At 39.0% G+C, this 23331-nt stretch overlaps 1 protein-coding gene across 6 annotated transcripts in view; it reads left to right on the top strand.

The window, feature by feature from the left end:
* Positions 1 to 23331, top strand: part of grik5 (glutamate receptor, ionotropic, kainate 5) — a 375404-nt gene that overhangs the window by 319772 nt on the left and 32301 nt on the right. For all 6 annotated transcript variants that reach the window (XM_057834368.1, XM_057834366.1, XM_057834364.1 and 3 more), the window contains 4 exons: positions 11668 to 11871; positions 15462 to 15575; positions 18396 to 18505; positions 18615 to 18788. In XM_057834368.1, the coding sequence (XP_057690351.1) occupies positions 11668 to 11871; positions 15462 to 15575; positions 18396 to 18505; positions 18615 to 18788 (602 nt within the window). The remainder of the gene's footprint in view (positions 1 to 11667; positions 11872 to 15461; positions 15576 to 18395; positions 18506 to 18614; positions 18789 to 23331) is intronic.

The following is a 23331-nucleotide window of genomic DNA, read 5'->3' as shown; positions in this document are numbered from 1 at the left end:
AGCATAATTTATTATGTATTTATGATAACACTAACAGGTTTAATTCTTTTTTTCAAGGGCTGCTGCATATAATATTTTATGCTCGTAAGATGTTTACGTTGAAAGTTTGCACTTAAATTACTTACCTATTGTGTTCAAAACACCAGGAAATACAGTAATTAAATTACTGCACATTATTGTTGTCTGTCACTGGAGTTCTATTGTATTATCAATCCCATCTAACAAAATGACGGTCATATAGTAAGCCTTATTTTTTTTCTCATAAAAAAATAAAACATAACATTGGTATGAAATTTTGTTGTTTAATTTTGCTCTTAAAAAATGTGGTCTTTTTTATATTTTTAAAATACTGTACGAACACACACAACAAATGTTTACTATCGTATCGTTTTCACGCTGTATCGATCCGTATCATTCTTAAACTGTATCGAATCGTATCGAATCGCTCGGCCTAAAATATGTATCGTTTTTTTAATCAAATCGTAACCTGTGTAGTTAGATACATATCGAATCGGCTTCATGCCAGAGATTCCCAACCCTACTTTATGCATGTAGCCTATAGGTGTACAAATATTTTCGTTTATATATATAATTTATATCATAATTATTACATTTGTCATGGTTAAAGACCAAATAAAGTGACCCACATGCACACATATAGAAAAATACGTCACAAGGTAGCAATGGAAGCATGCTAAACAAACAAAGCAGTACACTGACTAGTTGCGATATGAACCCTAAGGTTGCCTTTGGATAGTTTCTTCTCCAGAACTACAGAAAGCGTATGACCTTTGTAATTGCAAACAAAGGCTTCTGCACTAAATATTAGCACTGTTTTTCTAAGGGGTGCAAATACTTATGAACCCCAGCAAATTACAAATAAATTATTGAAAAATCATACAATGTGAGTTCCGCATTTTTTTTTATCGATTATGTCTCTATTAGTGGAAATGCATCTATGATTGAAATTTCAGACCTCTACCTATTTTCTAAGTGGGTGAACTTGCAACATCACAAGGGGTGCAAATACTTCTGCTCCTCACTGTATTTTGTGCTCTGTGTTTTTCTTCCACCTGAACATGGAGTGTTATGTTGATCAAAGACTACTTCAATTCTGAGTTCATTAAGAATGGGATGAAAAGTCCCTATCTAAATCAGACTGTTCACCTGTAGGCATTGTCATAAGACCAACACAGTCTCATTTGGGAGTGCAATGGCATCGCACAACAGTGTGTAACCAGTCTGTGTACTGTTCTTTCACATTTGCCTGAGGCTCCTGACTGTTTAACGCAGCACAATTGCTTCTTTTTTGTGACTGATAAAATAGCGGTTAAGGTTTGGAGTGCTTTTAGCAAACACATGCTCAGTCATTTGCTCGTTCATTCACTTCGAAAGGTGCATTATATGGAGGCAAGACAATCTACCGTAGACTGAAGCAGGTTGGGACTAAAACTGGAAAAAAAAAAATAATAAAAACAAGATGTCTCGCAGTTGCTGCAAAAATGCTCCCTGGAAAGCTTTGACTTGCACTTGTGATGCGTAGCAGACATAGTGCTTTGATAGGGTGTTTTGTAATGTGCTTACAAAGCACTGTGATCACTGTAACCGTGCTTTCAACAGCTCTCGCCGGGGAGCTACGATTTTGACAGGGTGCAGCTACCTCTGTGACGTTTGCCACTGCAGTGTGCGTCCTTTACGGGCTGTGCTAGAGTTTCACCGGCAGCGTTTGTTCAGATGAATTCCTAGCATTCCCAGTAGTACCTCTCGCCCCCGATTCTGAGTGTGAAGCAGGCTTCGTGTTGAGAATACAACACTAAAACATGTGCATTTAAAATAATTTAATTACGGTAGTATTTTGATGCTAATGCTTTGTCCCTTCTTTGTACGTGTTTTCATTCCGCTTGTATTCCCGCAGTGGTAATGCTTCATTTATATATTTATTTTTAATGTTTTTATTATGTGTACCTGTTTGGAATACAAATGTTTTCATGTTCCCGCTAGCATCTGCAGCCTGAATGCATCAGCTTTTCCATTTTCTTTTCTTTAAAAAACAAAACAAAAGGCTAATTGGCTATTGAAGTGGAGTCGGACTGTGAGAATCTCATGGGAGGGATGCAAATGTGCGAAGGAGAGGCCCAACAAACACCAGACGCATTATTCAAATGCACAACACGTCATCAGATTAATTGGCCGTATATCTTACAAATATTTGTTGCGAGGTCACTGGAGGACTACATGGCAGTACACACCATAACATAATCTATGCATAAGCTTCCAAAATGGATGTTTATTATTTTTTACTTTGCAGTTTTTTAAAACCCATCAAAACATCGATCAATATTCTTATCTTTTAGATGTACCGTTTTGTCCAAAAGAATGAGTTTCATTGAAATGCCTAAAATGTTTCCGCAACAAAAAAACTGTCAAAAGTGGTTTGTAATTTTGTAGGAGAGCTTTAGCTGAAATATTTCTGATTGTGTTAAATGTGTACACACTATTGTATTAAATCGATTGAAGGCTCTAGAATCGAACTGATTTGTGACAAACCTTTTAATACAGTGGGCCCTCATGATACGAGCACAATCTGTTCCACAACCAACCTCGTAACGTGAACGTGCTCATATCATGAATGGAATTTCTCCATAAGAAATAACTGAATTCCAGGAATGCAACACTTCCCATGACAACCAACATTACTCTTGAATAAAAATTGAAGGCATCATTTTTAAGGATAAATAATTCCCCCAAAAATGTAAAGTGTCAAGTTATTATATACAAGCACTTACTATGAGGGCCGAAGTCTTGTAGCAACCTAATGAAATTGTGAGTCAGCTGAGAAGAGGAAGAGGGAGAACAGGCAGCTAGATTCCTCCTGACCACCTCAAATATGTGTTCAAGGATATCAAGTTTTGCATTCCCTTTGAGATTTTCTTGAAATACGCAAGGCAGGTGTCATTGAACAAACCTATAACATTCGTTGTCACCGGCTGCTCTGGTTTGTTCATAAGAGATGCTCGTATGCCTCCGAGCGACAGAGAGGCTTTTCTATCGATCGTATGGTAAACATTTGCTCACATAATGTGACTAATTTTCTGTTGTGATGATGCTTACATTGGCAAAAACTCTTGAATAGTCCCCGGGTTACGAACGAGTTCCGTTCCTACCCTTGCGACAAAACCCAAATTTGCGCGTAAATCAGAATTAACCCTTCAAGTACCCCTAAACACCCCCTACATCTAAAAATAACTATCCAAAAATATGTATTATACATCATATCAATAGAATAAAGTAAATGACATCAATAGATTGATATTTCTTCCATGCGGTAACATTGATCACACCATAGTTCTTCTTACAGTTGACATTTATTAATTTTTCATCGTCAAACTGAACACACAATTAGAAAATACAATCATAACAGAGTGTACAATAATGCTATACAGTAAATAAATAGAGACATATTTGCTGATAAAAATGTACCTCAATGGCGGCACAATAATACAGAGGGAAATAGATTCCAAATCTTGAGCAATTCAACAAGGAAACATGCAGCTGCACCGGTCCAGCGGTGAAAACGAACGCTGTTCAATAGGCTAGCGGAGTAATAGCAAGCTATTGGGGGCATCGGCGAGCCCGCGGCGTTTACCGTTTCTCTGCCTTGTTGAAATGTTAACTGCCATTCGCCACCGCTTCCCAACGTGAAAGCAACGCTCGAAACTAACAAAGTAGCGCTTGCGTGATGTCAAACAAGTCTGAGTGCAACAAAGAAAAGCAGACCACACATATAGTATGATGAAATACTAGATATAGATAGAAATTATCAATGCTGAGAGGTGGAAAAAAAAAAAAACAACAACAACAAAAAACGAACGGAGAAAAAAACGGCGGACGAGACTCCAGCGTCGTATAGTCGAAATCTCGTTAGTCGTGGACGTCGTAACCCGGGGAATACCTGTGTGTATATATATATATATATATATATATATATGTACATATATATGTACATATAATGTCATCATTGTCAGAATAATCAACATTGTACTATCATGAATTTTGACGAATTATGACATCATATTTGAACTATTTAATGATAAAAACTTCAAGACAGGAGGAAAACATTTTTTGCGACAGTATACTCCATGATTTGTGGTCACTCCTGTTGGGTGTGATTGATCAATTCCACTTACTAATAGTAGTAGTTAAAAAATTGGCGCATCGCAAGCCTAGAAAGTAACTCTTTTTTTCGAGGTCAAATATACCCAAAAGTTGTGATTTTATTATTCATTTTTTTTATTTGGCAGAGTCTGTAATGCAATGTGTGAGCTTCCACACATTCTCTTCTCTGTCTCTCTGGAGGATTACACAAAACTGTTCCCAAGTGGAAGTCTAACAGGGAAAGAAGCTGCCAAGGAACCTTCCAGTCATTCAAAACAAGAGGGGGGAAAAAAACAAGCCCAGAGGAGTTTGACGTGATGAGACACACTCCACACAACAAAGAGGATTTGTGTGCGACTGTGAAAGTTACGACTTTCCCCTTTAAATAAACTCCATCTTATTTTCGTCTGGGAGTGAAATATGCAGAAACTAACATTGATTTGACTTTATTGTGCATACATGTTGACAAGTGGTACAAGTGCAGGAGGCCTGTCAGACACAGTAAAGGTGATGGTGTTCACAGGATGTACACTTTTTGAGGCTATTCGTGATGCGACGCGACCTGAATAATAGAATCATTCCATAGAAACTCCGACCGATTCTGATTTGGCTCAAATCTATTCTGGAGATACCTTTGTAGGACTTGTAAACACATACATAAAGATTGAATCAAACCAAGTGTTTTCGGGGATACAGTATGTTCCCCTAAAATTGGGTGCATGCATCTTGGAAATGAATCAGTTAAGGCTGAAATTTGGTATCTAGGGTAAATTGCAGGCTTTTCGAATCTGCTGTCAGAATTGCTCTCTTAAGGCCGAGATGCTGCCGCGTCAGACCTGCGCCGTCAAGGAAGACCCGATTTATGACACTGCGCTGTAGCCTGACGTGCTCCTATAGACCCTACCCACGTGACGTCACAACTCCGCTCTCCTGACTGGTGCCGCCCACTTGTCCGTCAACACATCGTGTTGACCTGTTACGGCTACGTACATTCCTCCTATTTACGGCGTGTTTTTCTGCTCGTTAACATTAATAATCAAAATGGTGAAGGCGTGTGTGGCGGTCGGTTGCAATAACAGAGAAGATAGACGGAGAGACTTGAAGTTCTACCGGATTCCGAGAGACACGGAGAGGAGAGAGCGAGATGGGCTGCTGCAATTCGACGAGAAAACTGGGCTCCAAACGATTACCACAGATTATGTAGAAGTCATTTTATATCTGGTAAGATGCATTTAATATATATTTAGAGGGTTTTGGGCTGACAACCACAATTAAGATCATCGCTAGGCTAATCGCCGACAACATACACGTATGTATGTATTGAGAGTGCTATCGCTAATCCATATAAACATTAAAAGCCCTAGCTCCATTGACAAATGACATGAAGTACATTAGACTTGACAGTGGATGTTAGCAAGAGCAAAAGATTTTGAATTGAAAATTTCGTAACTCACCTTCCGAGCACAAGATTCCTGCTGAATTTTCGTGTACGAGGACCTGTTTCACCCAACCAGCAACGTAGCATTTATAAGCCTCCAAGCTCTTAAAGTTTTTCAAACTTTCGTGAGAATAGTCTGATTTTGTGTGGACAAGATAGTTGTAAATATCAGGGTCAGGCAGAGACGGCGAAGGCAGCCGGTCAAAAATCATCGATTTAGGCATCAAATATGGATCTGGCGACTGTATAGAACGAAGCTTTTCCACATAACGCCTTTTATGCAACACATCCAGTGAGTTTACGGCATCAGAAAGCACCGGGTCTTCCATGAAATGCATTTTAAATTCCTCGATCAATTGAAAACAATGCTAATACAGAGACAAAATGACGGACAAGTGGGCGGAACCACACAGCGAGCACGTGGTTTTATGACGTCGGTGGGTAGGGTCTATTGATTTTTCAAACCCTAGCGTCACTTCAACGTATATGACGTGGCAGAAATGGACTGTGATTGGGCCGCTCAGACTGTTTCCAGTTCAGCGCGAAATCACCGCCACTGTAAAACATTATTTTTCTACATGCAAAAATGGACCAAGCCGACGGGAGTGTCATCGAAGAGCAAGTCTCCTCTAGACATCATAAAGACTGCCAAATGGCAAGGTCAGTGATTGAAAAAAAAAAAAAAATGGAAGAACCACCGAGACGTGTGTGTTCGGAATCGAATGGCCACACGACGCAGTCGGCCAAAAACTGCCAGCTTTTTATCACTTTATGTTGTTATTTTTGGTTGGTACACTTCATCATTTATTGTGTACATATGTTTGCTGTAAGTCTGTGACTTATTTACGTGTCACACTTCAAGTATATGAAGAATAAAGCACATGTTTGGTGTCAAAAGAGTTGTTTTGATGTTTAATTTTCATCAACAGACAGTTCACACACGATACATCATCACTGATTGAGAGTGCCTCGGTGCTTTTATGATAACGTTAACATCAAGGCTTCCAACACAGTTTGGGAAGTTCCATAGATGCCAGAAGTCTACTATGGCTTCCCACTGGCTGGTTGTAGAACACGTCAAACAAATCGGGCTGGAGGGCTTTGCAGACCTCGGACAAAACGCTGGACTCAGTGCTCAACGCCAGTTTGAAGCTAACTGCCCCAGCTAGCTGGTTTTCACCCGAGGCTAGAACTCTATGCGGCATCAAAAGTTGGACAGACTGCCTCGAAACAGTCTTCTGCGTCGCCTGCGCCTCAACATTTGTATGATCAACATTTATTCAATGTTGATGAGCTGAAGATCCAAATTCAAGCGTTCCATCTTGCATTGTTTATTTATTCTCCGTTAAAATAGACAAGAGGAAGTCAACAAGCATGCCCCAAAACCGTGCAAACATAACGCAACACCTCTCTAGTGGCTTGGCGGTGAATTACAGAGCAACGTGTCACCTGGCCAGAGAACCATTGAATGTCGAATGACGCCGTAGTCAATGCGCCGTCACCACAACGCGGGAGCATAACTCTTTAGCTTTACTTTTCACTCTCAAGTTATTGGCCTCTCAAGGTTATTGGCCCTATTTCCGAGGGCAGGTCTGTGCGTACAAGTGACACTGGCTGAATTCAAGCTATAAGGTGAGCGATAGGGAGGCCTGTAAAGAGTTGGAAAAAAGGAAACAACGTTTTAGCCATTTTCGTGTGATATGTTCACCATGGCTATCAGAGGGGTAGTAACGCGTTACATGTACTGTTACTTTTACTTGAGTAACTTTTTGAGAAAACTGTACTCCTAAGGGTAGTTTTACAAAGCCATGCTTTTTACTTTTACCTGAGTAGATTTGTGAAGAAAAAACGTGACTCTTACTCTGCTACTTTGGACTTCACAAGAGTCGTTATATTTTTCCTCTTTATGATACATGTTAGATTTTTTTTTTTTTTTTGCCAGTGATGCAAGAGTAGCTTTACCAATTTCAACAATGAGATGTCGCAACAACCATCACATGACTCCATTATACCAATCAAACGCAGGCCAATCATTCTGTGATCATGCCAGCCTGTTTGACATTGAGCGGATTTTAACCTCTGTTTTCATTTGGCACAGCTTGACCATGGAAAACCGTAGATATGATCCTTTTAATTTCCTAATAGTACTTATGGAAGAACTAAAAACTAATCAAACTAGGAACAATTTTCTCTACCTTAGGGCACTCATGCTCTTTGGACGAATAATGGTTCATTTCTCTCTTTTTTTTTTTTTTTTCTCGCACCGGAATTGAATGATTTTTTTTTCCTTCTTTGGCTTAAAGTTGTTATGTAATTGGTAATTTTAAAGTATCATTATAACAACAGTTCATATTGATAACTTTGTGCTGAGAAAAAAATGCCATTGTTTAAAAAAAAAATGTAAGCAGTTATTCACAATGTTACTCATTACTTGAGTATTCTTTTCACCAAAAACTTATTTACCTGTACATAGTACATTTTTGGATGACTTAATTTTACCTGAATAAATATTTTGAAGTAAGGTTACTCTTACTTGAGCAAAAATTTTTGCTGATCTTCCTACCTCTGATTGTTATTAAAACTTAATCTACTTAATTGCTCACATCTTGCCTCTATTTTGGTCAACTTGTGTTCTCATCTTCATAAGTATATAAATTTGGCAATGTAGGCGATTTTTACTGCAAACGCATAAGTATTCATTGCTCCAAAATACGGGCATCCAAAAACCTCTATAAATTTACAGTGGGGCAAATAAGTATTTAGTCAACCACTAATTGTGCAAGTTCTCCCACTTGAAAATATTAGAGAGGCCTGTAATTGTCAACATGGGTAAACCTCAACCATGAGAGACAGAATGTGGGAAAAAAACAGAAAATCACATTGTTTCATTTTTAAAGAATTTATTTGCAAATCATGGTGGAAAATAAGTATTTGGTCTATACCAAAAGTTCATTTCAATACTTTATTATGTACCATTTATTGGCAATAATGGAGGCCAACGTTTTCTGTAACTCTTCACAAGCTCTTCACACACTGTTGCTGGTATTTTGGCCCATTCCTCCATGCAGATCTCCTCTAGAGCAGTGATGTTTTGGGGCTGTCGTTGGGCAACACGGACTTTCAACTCCCTCCTCACCCCATGGCGTCAAAATAATAACAAGAATGGGGAGCAAAAATCCCAGAACCACACGGGGGGACCTAGTGAATGACCTACAGAGAGCTGGGACCACAGTAACAAAGGCTACTATCAGTAACGCACTGCTCCGCCAGGGACTTAAATCCTGCACTCCCAGACGTGTCCCCCTGCTGAAGAAAGTACACGTCTAGGCCCGTCTGCGGTTCGCTAGAGAGCATTTGGATGATCCAGAAGAGGACTATGAGAATGTGTTATGGTCAGATGAAACCAAAATAGAAATTTTTGGTAGAAACACAGGTTCACGTATTTGGAGGAGAAAGAATACTGAATTGCAGCCGAAGAACACCATACCCACTGTGAAGCATGGGCGTGGAAACATCATGCTTTGGGGCTGTTTTTCTGCAAAGGGACCAGGACGACTGATCTGTGTAAAGGAAAGAATGAATGGGGCCATGTATCGAGGGATTTTGAGTGAAAATATCCTTCCATCAGCAAGGGCATTGAAGATGAGACGTGGCTGGGTCTTTCAGCATGACAATGATCCCAAACACACAGCCAGGGCAACAAAGGAGTGGCTTCGTAAGAAGCATTTAAAGGTCCTGGAGTGGCCTAGCCAGTCTCCAGGTCTCAACCCCATAGAAAATCTGTGGAGGGAGTTGAAAGTCCGTGTTGCCCAACGACAGCCCCAAATCATCACTGCTCTAGAGGAGATCTGCATGGAGGAATGGGCCAAAATACCAGCAACAGTGTGTGAAAAGCTTGTAAGGAGTTAGAGAAAACCTTTGGCCTCCGTTATTGCCAACAAAGGGTACATAACAAAGTATTGAGATGAACTTTTGGTATTGACCAAATACTTTTTTCCACCATGATTTGCAAATAAATTATTTAAAAATCAAACAATGTGATTTTCTGTTTTTTTCCCCACATTCTCTCATTTAACCATGTTGACAATTACAGGCCTCTCTAATATTTTCAAGTGAGAGAACTTGCACAATTAGTGGTTCACTAAATACTTATATGCCCCACTGTAATTTGGTAACTCTCAAAGCCTTAAAGTTGGTGTTTCACCCAACTTTAAGTGGACCGTAGCATTGAAATAACTTTGACTCTAAATTTAGCATGTTTGTTACATATAGTGCCTTGCAAAAGTATTCGGCCCCCTTGAACCTTGCAACCTTTCGCCACATTTCAGGCTTCAAACATAAAGATATAAAATTTTAATTTTTTGTCAAGAATCAACAACAAGTGGGACACAAACGTGAAGTGGAACAAAATTTATTGGATAATTTAAACTTTTTTAACAAATAAAAAACTAAAAAGTGGGGCGTGCAATATTATTCGGCCCCCTTGCGTTAATACTTTGTAGCGCCACCTTTTGCTCCAATTACAGCTGCAAGTCGCTTGGGGTATGTTTCTATCAGTTTTGCACATCGAGAGACTGACATTCTTGCCCATTCTTCCTTGCAAAACAGCTCGAGCTCAGTGAGGTTGGATGGAGAGTGTTTGTGAACAGCAGTCTTCAGCTCTTTCCACAGATTCTCGATTGGATTCAGGTCTGGACTTTGACTTGGCCATTCTAACACCTGGATACGTTTATTTTTGAACCATTCCATTGTAGATTTGGCTTTATGTTTTGGATCATTGTCCTGTTGGAAGATAAATCTCCGTCCCAGTCTCAGGTCTTGTGCAGATACCAACAGGTTTTCTTCCAGAATGTTCCTGTATTTGGCTGCATCCATCTTCCTGTCAATTTTAACCATCTTCCCTGTCCCTGCTGAAGAAAAGCAGGCTGAAACCATGATGCTGCCACCACCATGTTTGACAGTGGGGATGGTGTGTTCAGGGTGATGAGCTGTGTTGCTTTTACGCCAAACATATCGTTTTGCATTGTGGCCAAAAAGTTCAATTTTGGTTTCATCTGACCAGAGCACCTTCTTCCACATGTTTGGTGTGTCTCCCAGGTGGCTTGTGGCAAACTTTAAACGAGACTTTTTATGGATATCTTTGAGAAATGGCTTTCTTCTTGCCACTCTTCCATAAAGGCCAGATTTGTGCAGTGTACGACTGATTGTTGTCCTATGGACAGACTCTCCCACCTCAGCTGTAGATCTCTGCAGTTCATCCAGAGTGATCATGGGCCTCTTGGCTGCATCTCTGATCAGTTTTGTCCTTGTTTGAGAAGAAAGTTTGGAAGGACGGCCGGGTCTTGGTAGATTTGCAGTGGTCTGATGCTCCTTCCATTTCAATATAATGGCTTGCACAGTGCTCCTTGAGATGTTTAAAGCTTGGGAAATCTTTTTGTATCCAAATCCAGCTTTAAACATCTCCACAACAGTATCTCGGACCTGCCTGGTGTGTTCCTTGGTTTTCATAATGCTCTCTGCACTTTAAACAGAACAATGAGACTATCACAGAGCAGGTGCATTTATACGGAGACTTGATTACACACATTTGGATTCTATTTATCATCATCGGTCATTTAGGACAACATTGGATCATTCAGAGATCCTCACTGAACTTCTGGAGTGAGTTTGCTGCACTGAAAGTAAAGGGGCCGAATAATATTGCACACCCCACTTTTCAGTTTTTTATTTGTTAAAAAAGTTTAAATTATCCAATAAATGTTGTTCCACTTCACGATTGTGTCCCACTTATTGTTGATTCTTGACAAAAAAATTAAATTTCATATATTTATGTTTGAAGCCTGAAATGTGGCGAAAGGTTGCAAGATTCAAGGGGGCCGAATACTTTAGCAAGGCACTGTATATATGTAACAGTATCTCCAAAATAACTTTAAACCAGATCGGAGCAGGTCAACTGCAAACATTTTTCAACTTTGAGTTCTTATGGAATGACCCAATATCCATAACAACTTGGCCATTTTGCCGCTGTTACAGTTGGTTGCAGCCCTCTTACATGCCCATCTCTTAACATCCAGGAAAACCCATACGTGATGCGCAAGGACAACTACCAGGACTTCCAGGGCAACGAGCAGTATGAGGGATTCTGTGTGGACATGCTGAGAGAATTGGCGGATATCCTCAAGTTCTCCTTCAAGATCAAGCTGGTTGACGACGGTCTGTACGGCGCCCCGGAGCCCAACGGCTCTTGGACGGGCATGGTTGGCGAGCTTATCAACAGGGTGAGTCATCCCAAAAATATGCATTAGTATAGTGGAACCTCTAAACAACACGGTCAGCCTCTGTTTGGATTTAGAAACAATTTTTTACAATGCCCGGCCACAGACTAGCTATAAATAAAGCAATACGACTAGCTATAAATTTTCAGACAGCTTCATTGTTATGCAGTACAGCGAGTGGAGACTTGCGGCAAACTGGCAAGCAAAGAAACTGTATCTGTGCTTGGGCTGTCTACCAACATTTCTGAATAACTGGAAGATAATAAGTGGGTGGTGAAGGGACAGGTTACGGAGAGTGATGGATGGAGCGCGTCACAGTAGGACTAGCCTCTTTTTTTTCACACTTTTGGTCAACGCCGACGTTTGGAGTGGAGTTATGAGCGTTTTGCATTTCATGGCTAATCATCAAACTTAACTGCCAGGGTTTTTTTTCAGTCCTGTTGGTAAAGGCTCACAACCTGCACATTTATTGTATACGGATTTCTAATTTGGTGGTGATTGAGGGAGTCCCCAGATCACCATCTAACTAAAATAAATCAAAAATATCCAAGACAAACTATGTTAGTTTAGCCACCTTCCTATATGTTAGCGATATTTGGTGACGGCCAGAACAATAGGTGATCGCACCATAAATCAAGTTTTACTTGTTCCTCGAAATAGGCCCGGGTTTTACTCAAAGTTGCAAGCCACAATCGATTGAAAGGGGAAAACAGAGTTCTGACATCACCTTCTTGGCCACACCCCTTAAAGGCACACAGCACATGAGTACTACACTTGATGTTTTTTTCTTTATGTAAAATATGTGCCTTTGGCTCACTAAAAGTTAGGAAACAATTGCCCAATCATAGACTTCACTATCAGTTGACGGGACACAGGGCTCAGGGCCGATCCGTAGGGGGCCTATTTTCAAAAATTTAAAATTAAAATATTTTCAACATCTAGGCCGCTTGCAACTTAAAACCAAAACAGGCACCTCCCTTAGGTGTATATGAGTCTCCATGAGCAGAGACATAAAAAAATTCAAAGTTGTTCCCTAATAAAATTTGGATATTTTTTTTTTTCATACAAGCATAACAAAAATTAAAATGGCTATAAAATTCTCAAGTTTTACTCTAGATGCACAAAAATCACCAAATGCAGAGACAATCACCTATATTTTCAGGATCAATAGCAATATTTAACATATAAGTTTTTGCCCAAAATAGCAACTTATTTTTTATTTAGTGCAAGTTTTTAACAGCTAATAAATCACTCAATTTTCACATCAGGAACTGAATACTTGAGGAAAGCATGCAGAATCATCTTAATTTTACTCAACAAAAACACGATTTGCATTTTTCTATATACAATCCCAATTTACTTTGGTTGAATTCCGGTGTTACTATTGCCTCAGCAGGGAGGCACATCTCGCCGGCTACCTGGCCCTCGTCGTTTTTAGATTGAAATGTTACATAAAATAATACACGTAAAAGGTGAATTTCTTTGGGGATGGACGCAGAAATTTCTAAATTGCTACCTTTTTGCCCCCCAAAAACAGGCAATTGGCCAAAAATTACCTAATCATTTGAATGTAAAGTTATGCTACTGTGTATGGATACAACATGGCGGCCATCACAAAACAAAAAAGTTTTTAAGTTGAAAATTCTTGTAAATAAATGCGTACATCCCGGAATTTCTATAGATATGAATATAGAACAGTCTCGATTTTTGGTTAAAAGAAATAACAAGCACTTGTCATTCATTTTACGTAAATATTTCGAGCTAAAGTTACGCTAATTTTTCCCATGCATTTTTTTCACAACATTTCAAAGTGCATGCCATTTATATAATAATTACCTTGAATCCTCAACCAAATGACTCTTGAGACACTCCTGCCTGCTTGTATGCGGTAAAACCATCGTTCTTTTTCCACCTAAATCTGGCGTTTGAACGCAGCGTGTGTTTGAGTTTATCACAGTGAAAGCTAAACGCTGCCTGGTCTATGGCCCAATATAATCGGTTTTAATTCAATGGCTGCCATGGACTGAGATGGCTGTGTGGGACTGACACAATTATTTGACTTATCGATACCTAATGTACAACTATTCGATTGTCAATAAGTCAATTAAAAACACTGATGAACTCATTGAATTGTCCAAATCCTCTTTTTTAACCTCTAAATCTGTGGTGTCTAAACAATTTCACATAGGGCCGTAGTGGGTGCTGGATTTCATTCCTACAAAACAAGATCTTTTCACCAATCTGGTGTCTCACAAGTGTAATCAGTTGATGGCAGTCAGGTGCTGCTTGTTTTAGCACAAACTTCAATGGTTAAACTGTCTATGCTCGATTGGTAGGAACAAAAACCAGGACCCACAGCGGCCCTTATTCTGTTTTTGAGTTTTTTTTTTTTTTTAATGAATATGAATAATCATATTTTTTAATGAATACAACAAAGAAAGACAGTAAATGTTTAATGAATTTATTTAAATTGTAATAATAAACGTTTTTTTATCCATTTTAAAATGTTGACCTAATTTTATATATTAAAAAAGCAAAAGAAACGTACAGTCCAAATTGTCTGAATTCTCTAATTAAACAGTAAATAACGTGATTTTATATACACATGATTTTTTTGACTGATCTTGAAAATAATCAGTGATCAGTCGTGTATCAAAATAATTACCGTCAGTTGCGATTACTGATCTGTTTACTTGCAGGGGAACAATTGAATTCACGAAGAACAGTTCGTTCGGGGACAACCCCATGGAAACCAAAAAGGCCATGTCCCAGTGTGTTTCCCAGCAGTGACTTTTTTCCACTGTTTGAATAAGAAGAACACACACACACACACATCCATGCTCACAGTTGCACACACATGAACTGTAGCCCAACTCTGCCGTTGCTTCTCATTTCCTCAGTGGGGGGGCTTATCTGGGACAAACGCTGACTTGATCGTTCCCTCTAAGTCAGCACTTACATGGCCCAAAATTGCTCGTGTCGTTTTTAAGCTGGTTTTTTTCCCCTTATCCCGTCCAGGCCTTGGGTGCATGTGACAGCCATTTTGCGGACGGGGGAAGAAGCTGGCTAATGAGAGCGCCCCCTCGCTCTGCTTAATTACCATACGGTACACATCAATTACCAGACTGCGGTCCCCTTGTGGGGTCTGCCACTCTGGTACTCCACGCTCTACCTCCCCCCACCCCCGTCTTCCGCCATCCACTATTGCCTGATCACTCGGCTCTAATTAGCGGCCCATGTTCATCAATTAGCTTCTAATGGAGGAGCTGGAGGAGGAGGGAGCAAGCATGCGAAGGGGGTTACACAGGTGGAAAGACCTGCCAAGCCTGTGCTTCCTCACAATTAGCTTCATTTAGTTGATGGCTAGAATTGGGAGAAGAAAGCATTTATTCTTTTTTTTTTTTTACCCCAAAATGTCTCTTGGAGTGCATTCAAACACTCACGGATGCGCCGCTTCTGCTATCAAGTGTGTGCAGCGCTATTATTCGCACCCACCTGACCACTTGTGTTGCTTTGACTTTTTATTTTTCACTGCTACTCGATCTGACGCTTTCCATCCTCCGTATTTGATCTATTTTCATCCGTCCCTGCAGAAAGCCGACCTGGCCGTGGCGGGCTTCACCATCACGTCGGAGCGGGAGAAAGTGATCGACTTCTCCAAGCCCTTCATGACTCTGGGGATCAGTATCCTGTATAGGGTTCATCTGGTAAGCATGTTTTCCAGGCCACATCCCATTGGGGATTTGGTTTTGTCTCTTTTTGACATGCTTTTAAGCCTTTTGAAAGGTTACAGTCCATGAGAGAATAAATACTTTGCTGGGAAACATTGCACAGAACACAGCTCAGGGTGTTAGATGGATTATGTTCAAATCTCATGTTTAGGGAGCACACCTGAGATCTCAACACTGCTTAAAAATTGTATTAAGACTAACTTTTAGTTTTACACCTGGTAAAATCTGCTATGGTTTATTCAGGGGTGAAAGTGGCTAGAATTTCTTGCCGGAACTCTCCGACGTGAAGGTCGCCACGGAGCAAGAACTTTTATTTATTAATTAATTTTTTTATTTATTTTGGGGAGGGGGGGGGGGGGGGTCAAACCTCTTAAACTACTGAAATGCAAAGAAAGCTTTTTTAGCACAGTTATTTCTAGAACACATACAAAAACTGATTTTCATTCAAAATTGTATTTTTTCAATGATTTGCAAAATAAAAGTTAACAAAAACAGCAATAACCCCAACTTCCATCTCCTAATTTTTATTTTCCCTCATTTCCTCACATACTAAATGCCAAATCTCAATTTTAACTACTTAAGAACATAGGATGTATAATAAAATTAAAATTAATGTAAAGATGTCCTTTTTTTTTCTTTTTTAAATAATAAAGATATAAGTAACATACTATCAGAAAAATAAGTACAAATGACTTTTATTCCATTTCACTCTGCATAATATATTTTGAAGATCGCGCAAACATTGACTTTTTTAAGTCATAAGGAAATGAATAAGTAGCCTAACATAAATGAACAAATATAAGTCCAAAGTGCACATTGAAAGCTAAAATGTCCTGAACCTACCCATCAGAGAAAATAAAATTTAATATGATTAGTAAACCTCCTCAACTCTTTCGTTGCTCTTAAAAATTTGATCCATTTTATGTTGCATTGCCCCTTTTTTTGTCGCCTCAATTCAACAACTTTTTTTTTTGCAGTTCAAAACATGCACATTTGAAACAATCATAGCTAACTATTTCTACTGATCACATGTCAGTATGTCAGCCAATTCAACGGATAAATGATTCCAGGCGTTTTGCTTTGCTGCGTGCATTCGCACATTGACGTGACTCATCGTCAGACTCTGATAACTGCAGCTGCTGGGGAAACCTCCATGCCGTCAGTGGAATAAAATAAATAATAAATATTGGTGGAAACGGATGACGCTACACAAGCACTTTATTATCCTTGTTGTTAACAGTTGTGTATGTAAATCTGATGTTGGTAGATTGTTTTCTTCTTGGAGATAAAATTCATGTGTGGCAGCTTAGCATTTTTTTTTTTTTTTTTACATAGCGTTTTGACAGTTGGCGTCATATTTTCGGAATCAAAGCACCGTGTACCGGAACAGCATTCCAGCCATGAATCTTATGCCGGAACTGCGTTCTGGCCCTGACTCTTATACCGTTCTGGCCAACTTTCACCCCTGGGTTTATTGCAAGCAGGCATCCCTGGCAAATGGCCAAAGGATTCCAAATTAGGTTTCTTGTGGTATTTATTGTCATTATGAATATTTTCTAGTTTCTTGTAATATGATGATTTTATTCAGTTAGTATGATTTTTCTCTTCATAACATTGCTCATACCATTATTGTATTTTTGTAATATTTCATCCTGATTTTTCGAGTTTATTATAATGAGGTCCTGTAATTAACAAAATGATTACTTATTTCCTTATAATTAACAAATTCATACTCAATATATTTTATTTTATTTAAGTTATTAAAGTATGAGTTCTCTTCACTTACAACTTCATTTTGTAAACTGCGACTTTTAATTGAAAAACATTGATTTTGGTCAGATTTTTTTTCCTGAAACATTTAGGATTGGAGTTTTCATTTTTTGACTTTTTTCTAGTTACGCATTGACTTTTTGAACAATTCTTATACCAGGGGTATCCAACTCTGGTCCTCGAGAGCTCCTATCCAGCTTGTTTTCCATGTCCTTTAACAAAGGACACACCTGAATCAAATGATCAGGTCATTAGCAAGCTCTGCAGGAGCCTGATTACAATCCTGATTATTTGAGTCAGGTGTGTTGGAGGAGGGAGACATGAAAAACAAGCTGGGTAGGGGCTTTCGAGGTCCGGAATTGGATACCCCGGCATTATACAGAATTTATTTTCACGATTTTCTGTATAACTCTTTGAATCTTCAAAATTTGAAATCTCTTTTTGAGGTAGTTTCGGACTTTATTGTTGTAATTTAGACTTTTTCTATGAAATATTTGGACTTCATTCTCATAATTATGACTATTTTGTCAAATTCGTTTGATGTTTTTATCATTTCTCTAGTAATATTTCTTATTTATTGTCATATTTCACTTTTGTCATAGTTTGCTGTATAGTCTGATCATTTTTTTGATATAATGCTTTTTCTAATATTCAGACTTTATTTCATTATCGTTAATTACTACTGTTTTTGTTTTCACTGAAGGCCCTACTCTCCTTCCCTTATAGTTTATAGGGAATAATCTTTTTTTTTTTTTTTAATCCCTATCTTGAGATAATGCGATTTTGCCAGTTCAATAAGTCCTAAACAGTCACAAGTGCTGTAAAACTCTGCCTTAGCAGCTTTACATCACTAATGAGCTTTTATGCAGTAGACATTGTGTAAGGGAGCAAGTCTGGACGGAGGCGTAGAATATGGTAGTGTCCTGCTGTGTTGCACGCTGGGAGTTTTCCCTCAAACTGCTGAGACGTGACCTCTTTTTGTACCTCGCCGTCTGTCTCCTCCACACTGATCCATTTCCTCTTCAGGGTCGTAAACCGGGTTACTTCTCCTTCCTGGACCCTTTCTCGCCGGCCGTCTGGCTCTTCATGCTGCTCGCCTACCTGGCTGTGAGCTGCGTGCTTTTCCTGGCTGCAAGGTTGCTCAATGCATTACATTAGCACGGGTCACTTGCCTTTGCGTTTGGCCTCATGGCGTCGATCTATAAAATGCCCGACATCAATAGTGTTCTATGTTCCTTCCACTAGGCTGAGCCCGTACGAGTGGTACAACCCTCACCCGTGCCTGCGAGAACGCCGGGACATGCTGGAGAATCAGTACACGCTGGGCAACAGCTTGTGGTTCCCCGTCGGCGGGTTCATGCAGCAGGGTTCCGAAATAATGCCTCGGGCCTTATCCACCAGATGTGTCAGTGGCGTGTGGTGAGTAAAACGGAAGTTGACATTCAAAAAGCAAGGTTATTGTTAATTAAAATGAACTGAATGACAAAAACTAGAATTGAGCAAAACATTTTCATAAACTGAAATAAATATCAACTACTAGACAAAACAACAATAACTAGCAAACCATAACGTGTACAACGTTACCCCTAGTTAAAACTTTAAATGGTTTCGTAAGCATTTTCGTAACCTGAAAAATTCGTAAATAGAGACGCGTTCTCCATGTAAAGGCCCTAATCCATTCCAAGCACTACTGAAGTGCCACATTAATTTTATAATTGGGGTTAAACAGGAATAAAACAACAAACACATTTGAATCAATCCATATTCCTAACCTAACTATTAATACCTGCAATGAAGTGGGTAAAAGAACATAATGCAAAGAAAAATAGAAGAATAAAATGTCTTACCATCCTTCTGAACCGTGTGCGGGCCTAAAAGAACTAAAAAAACGCGAAGAGACTTGTGCTCTTTTGGTAAAGACATCGACCCCGCTATAACAACAACACTGTCGCACCTGAGCACATCATCATACTGCGACACCCAAATTGAACAAAAGGCCGATAGGAGAGCAGAATTTAGTTAGAATGATTTCCTGACCAGTATATCGATAATCGTTGTATCGCCATATCGTCAGATCATTGTCATCGTGAGCTTTGTATCGCAAATCGTATCATATCGTGAGGTACCCAGAGGTTCCCACTCCTTGATGAAATTGAATGATTGCTCTTATCACTTGGTTGATTATTCGCAGACAAAATTACAAAAACCTGTTAGCCTGTGTTGACGTGAGGTATAGATTGATACGCCGGCCAATTGAGTAACCAAATTGAGGTGAAATTACAAATTATATTACATTTGCCGAATGCAGAAGGGCTGAATACAGATTTTGTTGTTAAAAGGAAATATTGCAAGTAGGGCTGTCAAACGATTAAAATTTTTAATCGAGTTAATTACAGCTTAAAAATTAATTAATCGTAATTAATTGCAATTAATCGCAATTCAAACCATCTATAAAATATGCCATATTTTTCTGTAAATTATTGTTGGAATGGAAAGATGGATATATACATTCAACATACGGCACATAGGGACTATTTGTTTATTATAAAAATAAATCAACAAGATGGCATTAACATTATTAACATTCTGTTAAAGCGATCCATGGATAGAAAGACTTGTAGTTCTTAATAGAAAAATGTTGTACAAGTTAGAGAACTTTTATATTAAAACCCCTCTTAATGTTTTCGTTTTAATAAAATTTGTAAAATTTTCAATCAAAAAATAAACTAGTAGCCCGCCATTGTTGATGTCAATAATTACTTACTCAATGCTCAGGGATGCCTATAAAATCAGTCGCACCCAAGCGCCAGCAGAGGGCGGCAAAACTCCATAAAACACAACAAGTGAGCGTTTCAATGTGTACTGTCATTTCAAACTCTCTGAGCGGGGCATCTGCGTTAATTGCGTCAAATATTTTAACGTGATTAATTTAAAAAAATTAATTAACGCCCGTTAACGCGATAATTTTGACAGCCCTAATTACAAGGTATGTACATGTATGACACAGCAGAGCTTTAGGGCCAAACTTTTACCCGACATTACGGCCTTCAGACGGGTTTTCTCTAGGGCTGTCCCAAACAACTAATTTCCTCCCGATTAGTCAGCCGACTAGTTTTACGATTAGTCGACTAATCTAATTTTTTTTTTTTTTTTTTTTTTTTTTTACTACTTCAATAATGAATTTGTTGTTCAAGCTTATTGACAAAAAACATTTTGGAACACCTAAATTATTTATTAACATATAAATAAATAACAAATACCAATAATAATCACGAACAATGAGGTCAAATGCTGCTGGCATTAACTTGTGCATGTAAACGGAAACACTGTGACTTCACCTCTTTAACAGGAGTCAAAACAATTCTTACTCTTTTAGTGGTATGTCATTGTCTATATATTTCTAAATGTTAAAATGAATTGCGATGTCCCGGACAACCATTTTCAGAATACTTTGTGTGAGTTCAGATGCTTTTTCAGGTGTGCATGCCGTATTTTGGGGATTGGGAAAAACTGTTCAACTTTTGTTTGTTTTAACCTGAAAATAGATAAAGTAGAGGGCACACTGAAATATTACCACAAGTATTTTGAATGAAAGGCACGCATACCCACAGCAACAAAAATTAAATATATGGTATTAATTTTATAGTATACTACTATATGTAAAACTTTATAATATTAAATAACTAACATTAGTGCAGTCATGGATTACAGTAAGCAGGCCAGTGGTGTTTCCATATATATTTTTGTTATATTATGTATAAGGACATATGTATATATTTTTCCCAAGTGGGAGCTTCCATGATCCTAATAAATGTAATAATAATTTAAAAATATATATAATTATATTATTTTATTAAATAAAAATGCACGTTGATACGCCGCACATAAAGGCAACTTCCATTTAAAAAAATCGTTAGAAAGTTGTATGGACTTACAATCCGCTAGCTTGTTGTTTCTAGTTGTCTTCGAAAATTACACTTGTGTGACGGCGTTTCAAGTGTTCGTTCATAGCTGACGTGCTACCGTGGTATGCGAGTTCAGCTTGGCAAAGAGTACACAAAGTGGCACCCTCCATATTTTCCTTGAAATTATTCCAGGCTCTGGCTTTTCTGGTCCGCTTTTTTGGCTTTATGCCGCTTTCACGTGTTACCAACTCTGCCCTTTTTGGATTGGCGGTGTTTTCAACTCCTCACCGGCGATTCACTTGGCTCGTTGTCATCGGTTCGTCTGGGTTCGTCCGATTTCCTCCTCAGGAAGGCGGTGGCATGCATAAAAACGCCGAGAGGCGTCGGATGGCTCTTTATAGATACTTTTATTGACCAAAACAAAAACATGGGGCATGAAGCCACTCAACTCGGCGCTACCCGCGTACTTTTCCAACTCACCGATCTCGCTCCCTCTCTCTCGCTCGCTCGCCCACTTTCTTCCTCTTTGCTCAATCTGACAACGTCGGTCACATTGAAATAACAGCGGCCCCCTTGGGGGTGCCAGTAACAACCGCTTGTATCGCGAGCGCCCGCCATTCTAAACTTTATCTGCATGTAATTTTTTTTAACCCGTCATTACCCGTCGACGGTATGTTTTGCCCGTCGACGCATTTACGTCATCAATGACGTCAACAACGTCGACTAGTCTGGACAGCTCTAGTTTTCTTCCGCTATCCTCGGTAAATCCAGCTCAAATAGCATATCTTAAAGTTGCTGCAGTTAAAAAGCTTGTAGTTGGGTCTCGGGATCGAGTTGACAGTCCGCCGCAAGGCGAGCCACCGCCTCCAGCCCCAGCCTATCGGCCGCCCCCAGGTATATCGACGTCGTCTCGATATATGTCCATCAAAGTACAGAAAGTGTTGCTGTGAGGCACATCAACTTATCTTTCCTTGCCTAACAGTGTTTTCCACCTGTAAACAAACGAACAAAAAACTTGTAACACTTGCGTTTATGCGTTGACATAATAGTACCATCTACACGTACGGATTAGCAACAGGCTAACAGCAGATACAGTAGCTGTAGTAAATAATATTAAAGATCATCATAATTACAATCATCATCGTAATAACAATAGCAAAGGCAACAAGTCGTTTCATGCGCAAGATTTTAGCTTTAGTATTTTTTAGGGCTGCAGCTATCGATTATTTTAGTAGTCGATTAATCGTGAACTAGTTAGTTCAAATAATCGAGTAATCGGATAAGGAACATGAAAAATTAAAATACCTGAGCTGAGCCTCAAACGGTATGAAAAATAAATAAATAAATAAGGATCTATGTACAACAAAAGAACAATTGGCTAACTTACATAACAAAAGTCTGCTAGCTTAAATGCTATTAAAACGCTAACGTTTTTTTTTCCCACAATGCTCTTAACAATTGGTTCAGACACATATTCCCACAAAAAACTGCTATACCTATGAACTAAATTATGAATGCAATAAAAAACATTACCTCAAACAAAAACTTAGCTTATGTTGGTCTTATCATGGAGCAGCTGGATTCAGCGATGTGAAATGAGGCAGACTAGAGGGCAGTGTATCCACCCAAATCAGTAAAAATAAATGCAAACACTTTCAAAATAAAACATACTTTAATTAAACGAGTACTCGAAGCAGCAAAATTTAATTCCAATCTTTTTTTCTAATCGAATACTCGAGTTATTCGAGTAATCGTTGCAGCACTAGTATTTTTTGAGCACCGAAAACATTAAAACGAGCAATAGGAAGAACATACGTTCCATACCACAGCGGCAACATGGCTACAAAAACACCCAGTCTTTGCAGTGGCACAAGCTTGGTTCCACATCTGCCTTCAGGAACATGTTGTCCTCCATTGTCGTGATGATGGCAGATGGATACGGTATTTCCAAGTTGTCTGTATTAAGGGATTTTGATGAGTAATGTTACTCCAGCTCCACTGTTGTTTGGGATGGAGAAATTCTAAAACGGAAGTTGTTTGCAGACATGCGGAAGTAA

Source organism: Corythoichthys intestinalis, chromosome 4 (assembly GCF_030265065.1).
Source record: "Corythoichthys intestinalis isolate RoL2023-P3 chromosome 4, ASM3026506v1, whole genome shotgun sequence".
NCBI lineage: Eukaryota > Metazoa > Chordata > Actinopteri > Syngnathiformes > Syngnathidae > Corythoichthys > Corythoichthys intestinalis.
The sequence above is the reverse complement of the archived record's forward strand: the minus strand, read 5'-3'. Positions and strand labels throughout refer to the sequence as shown.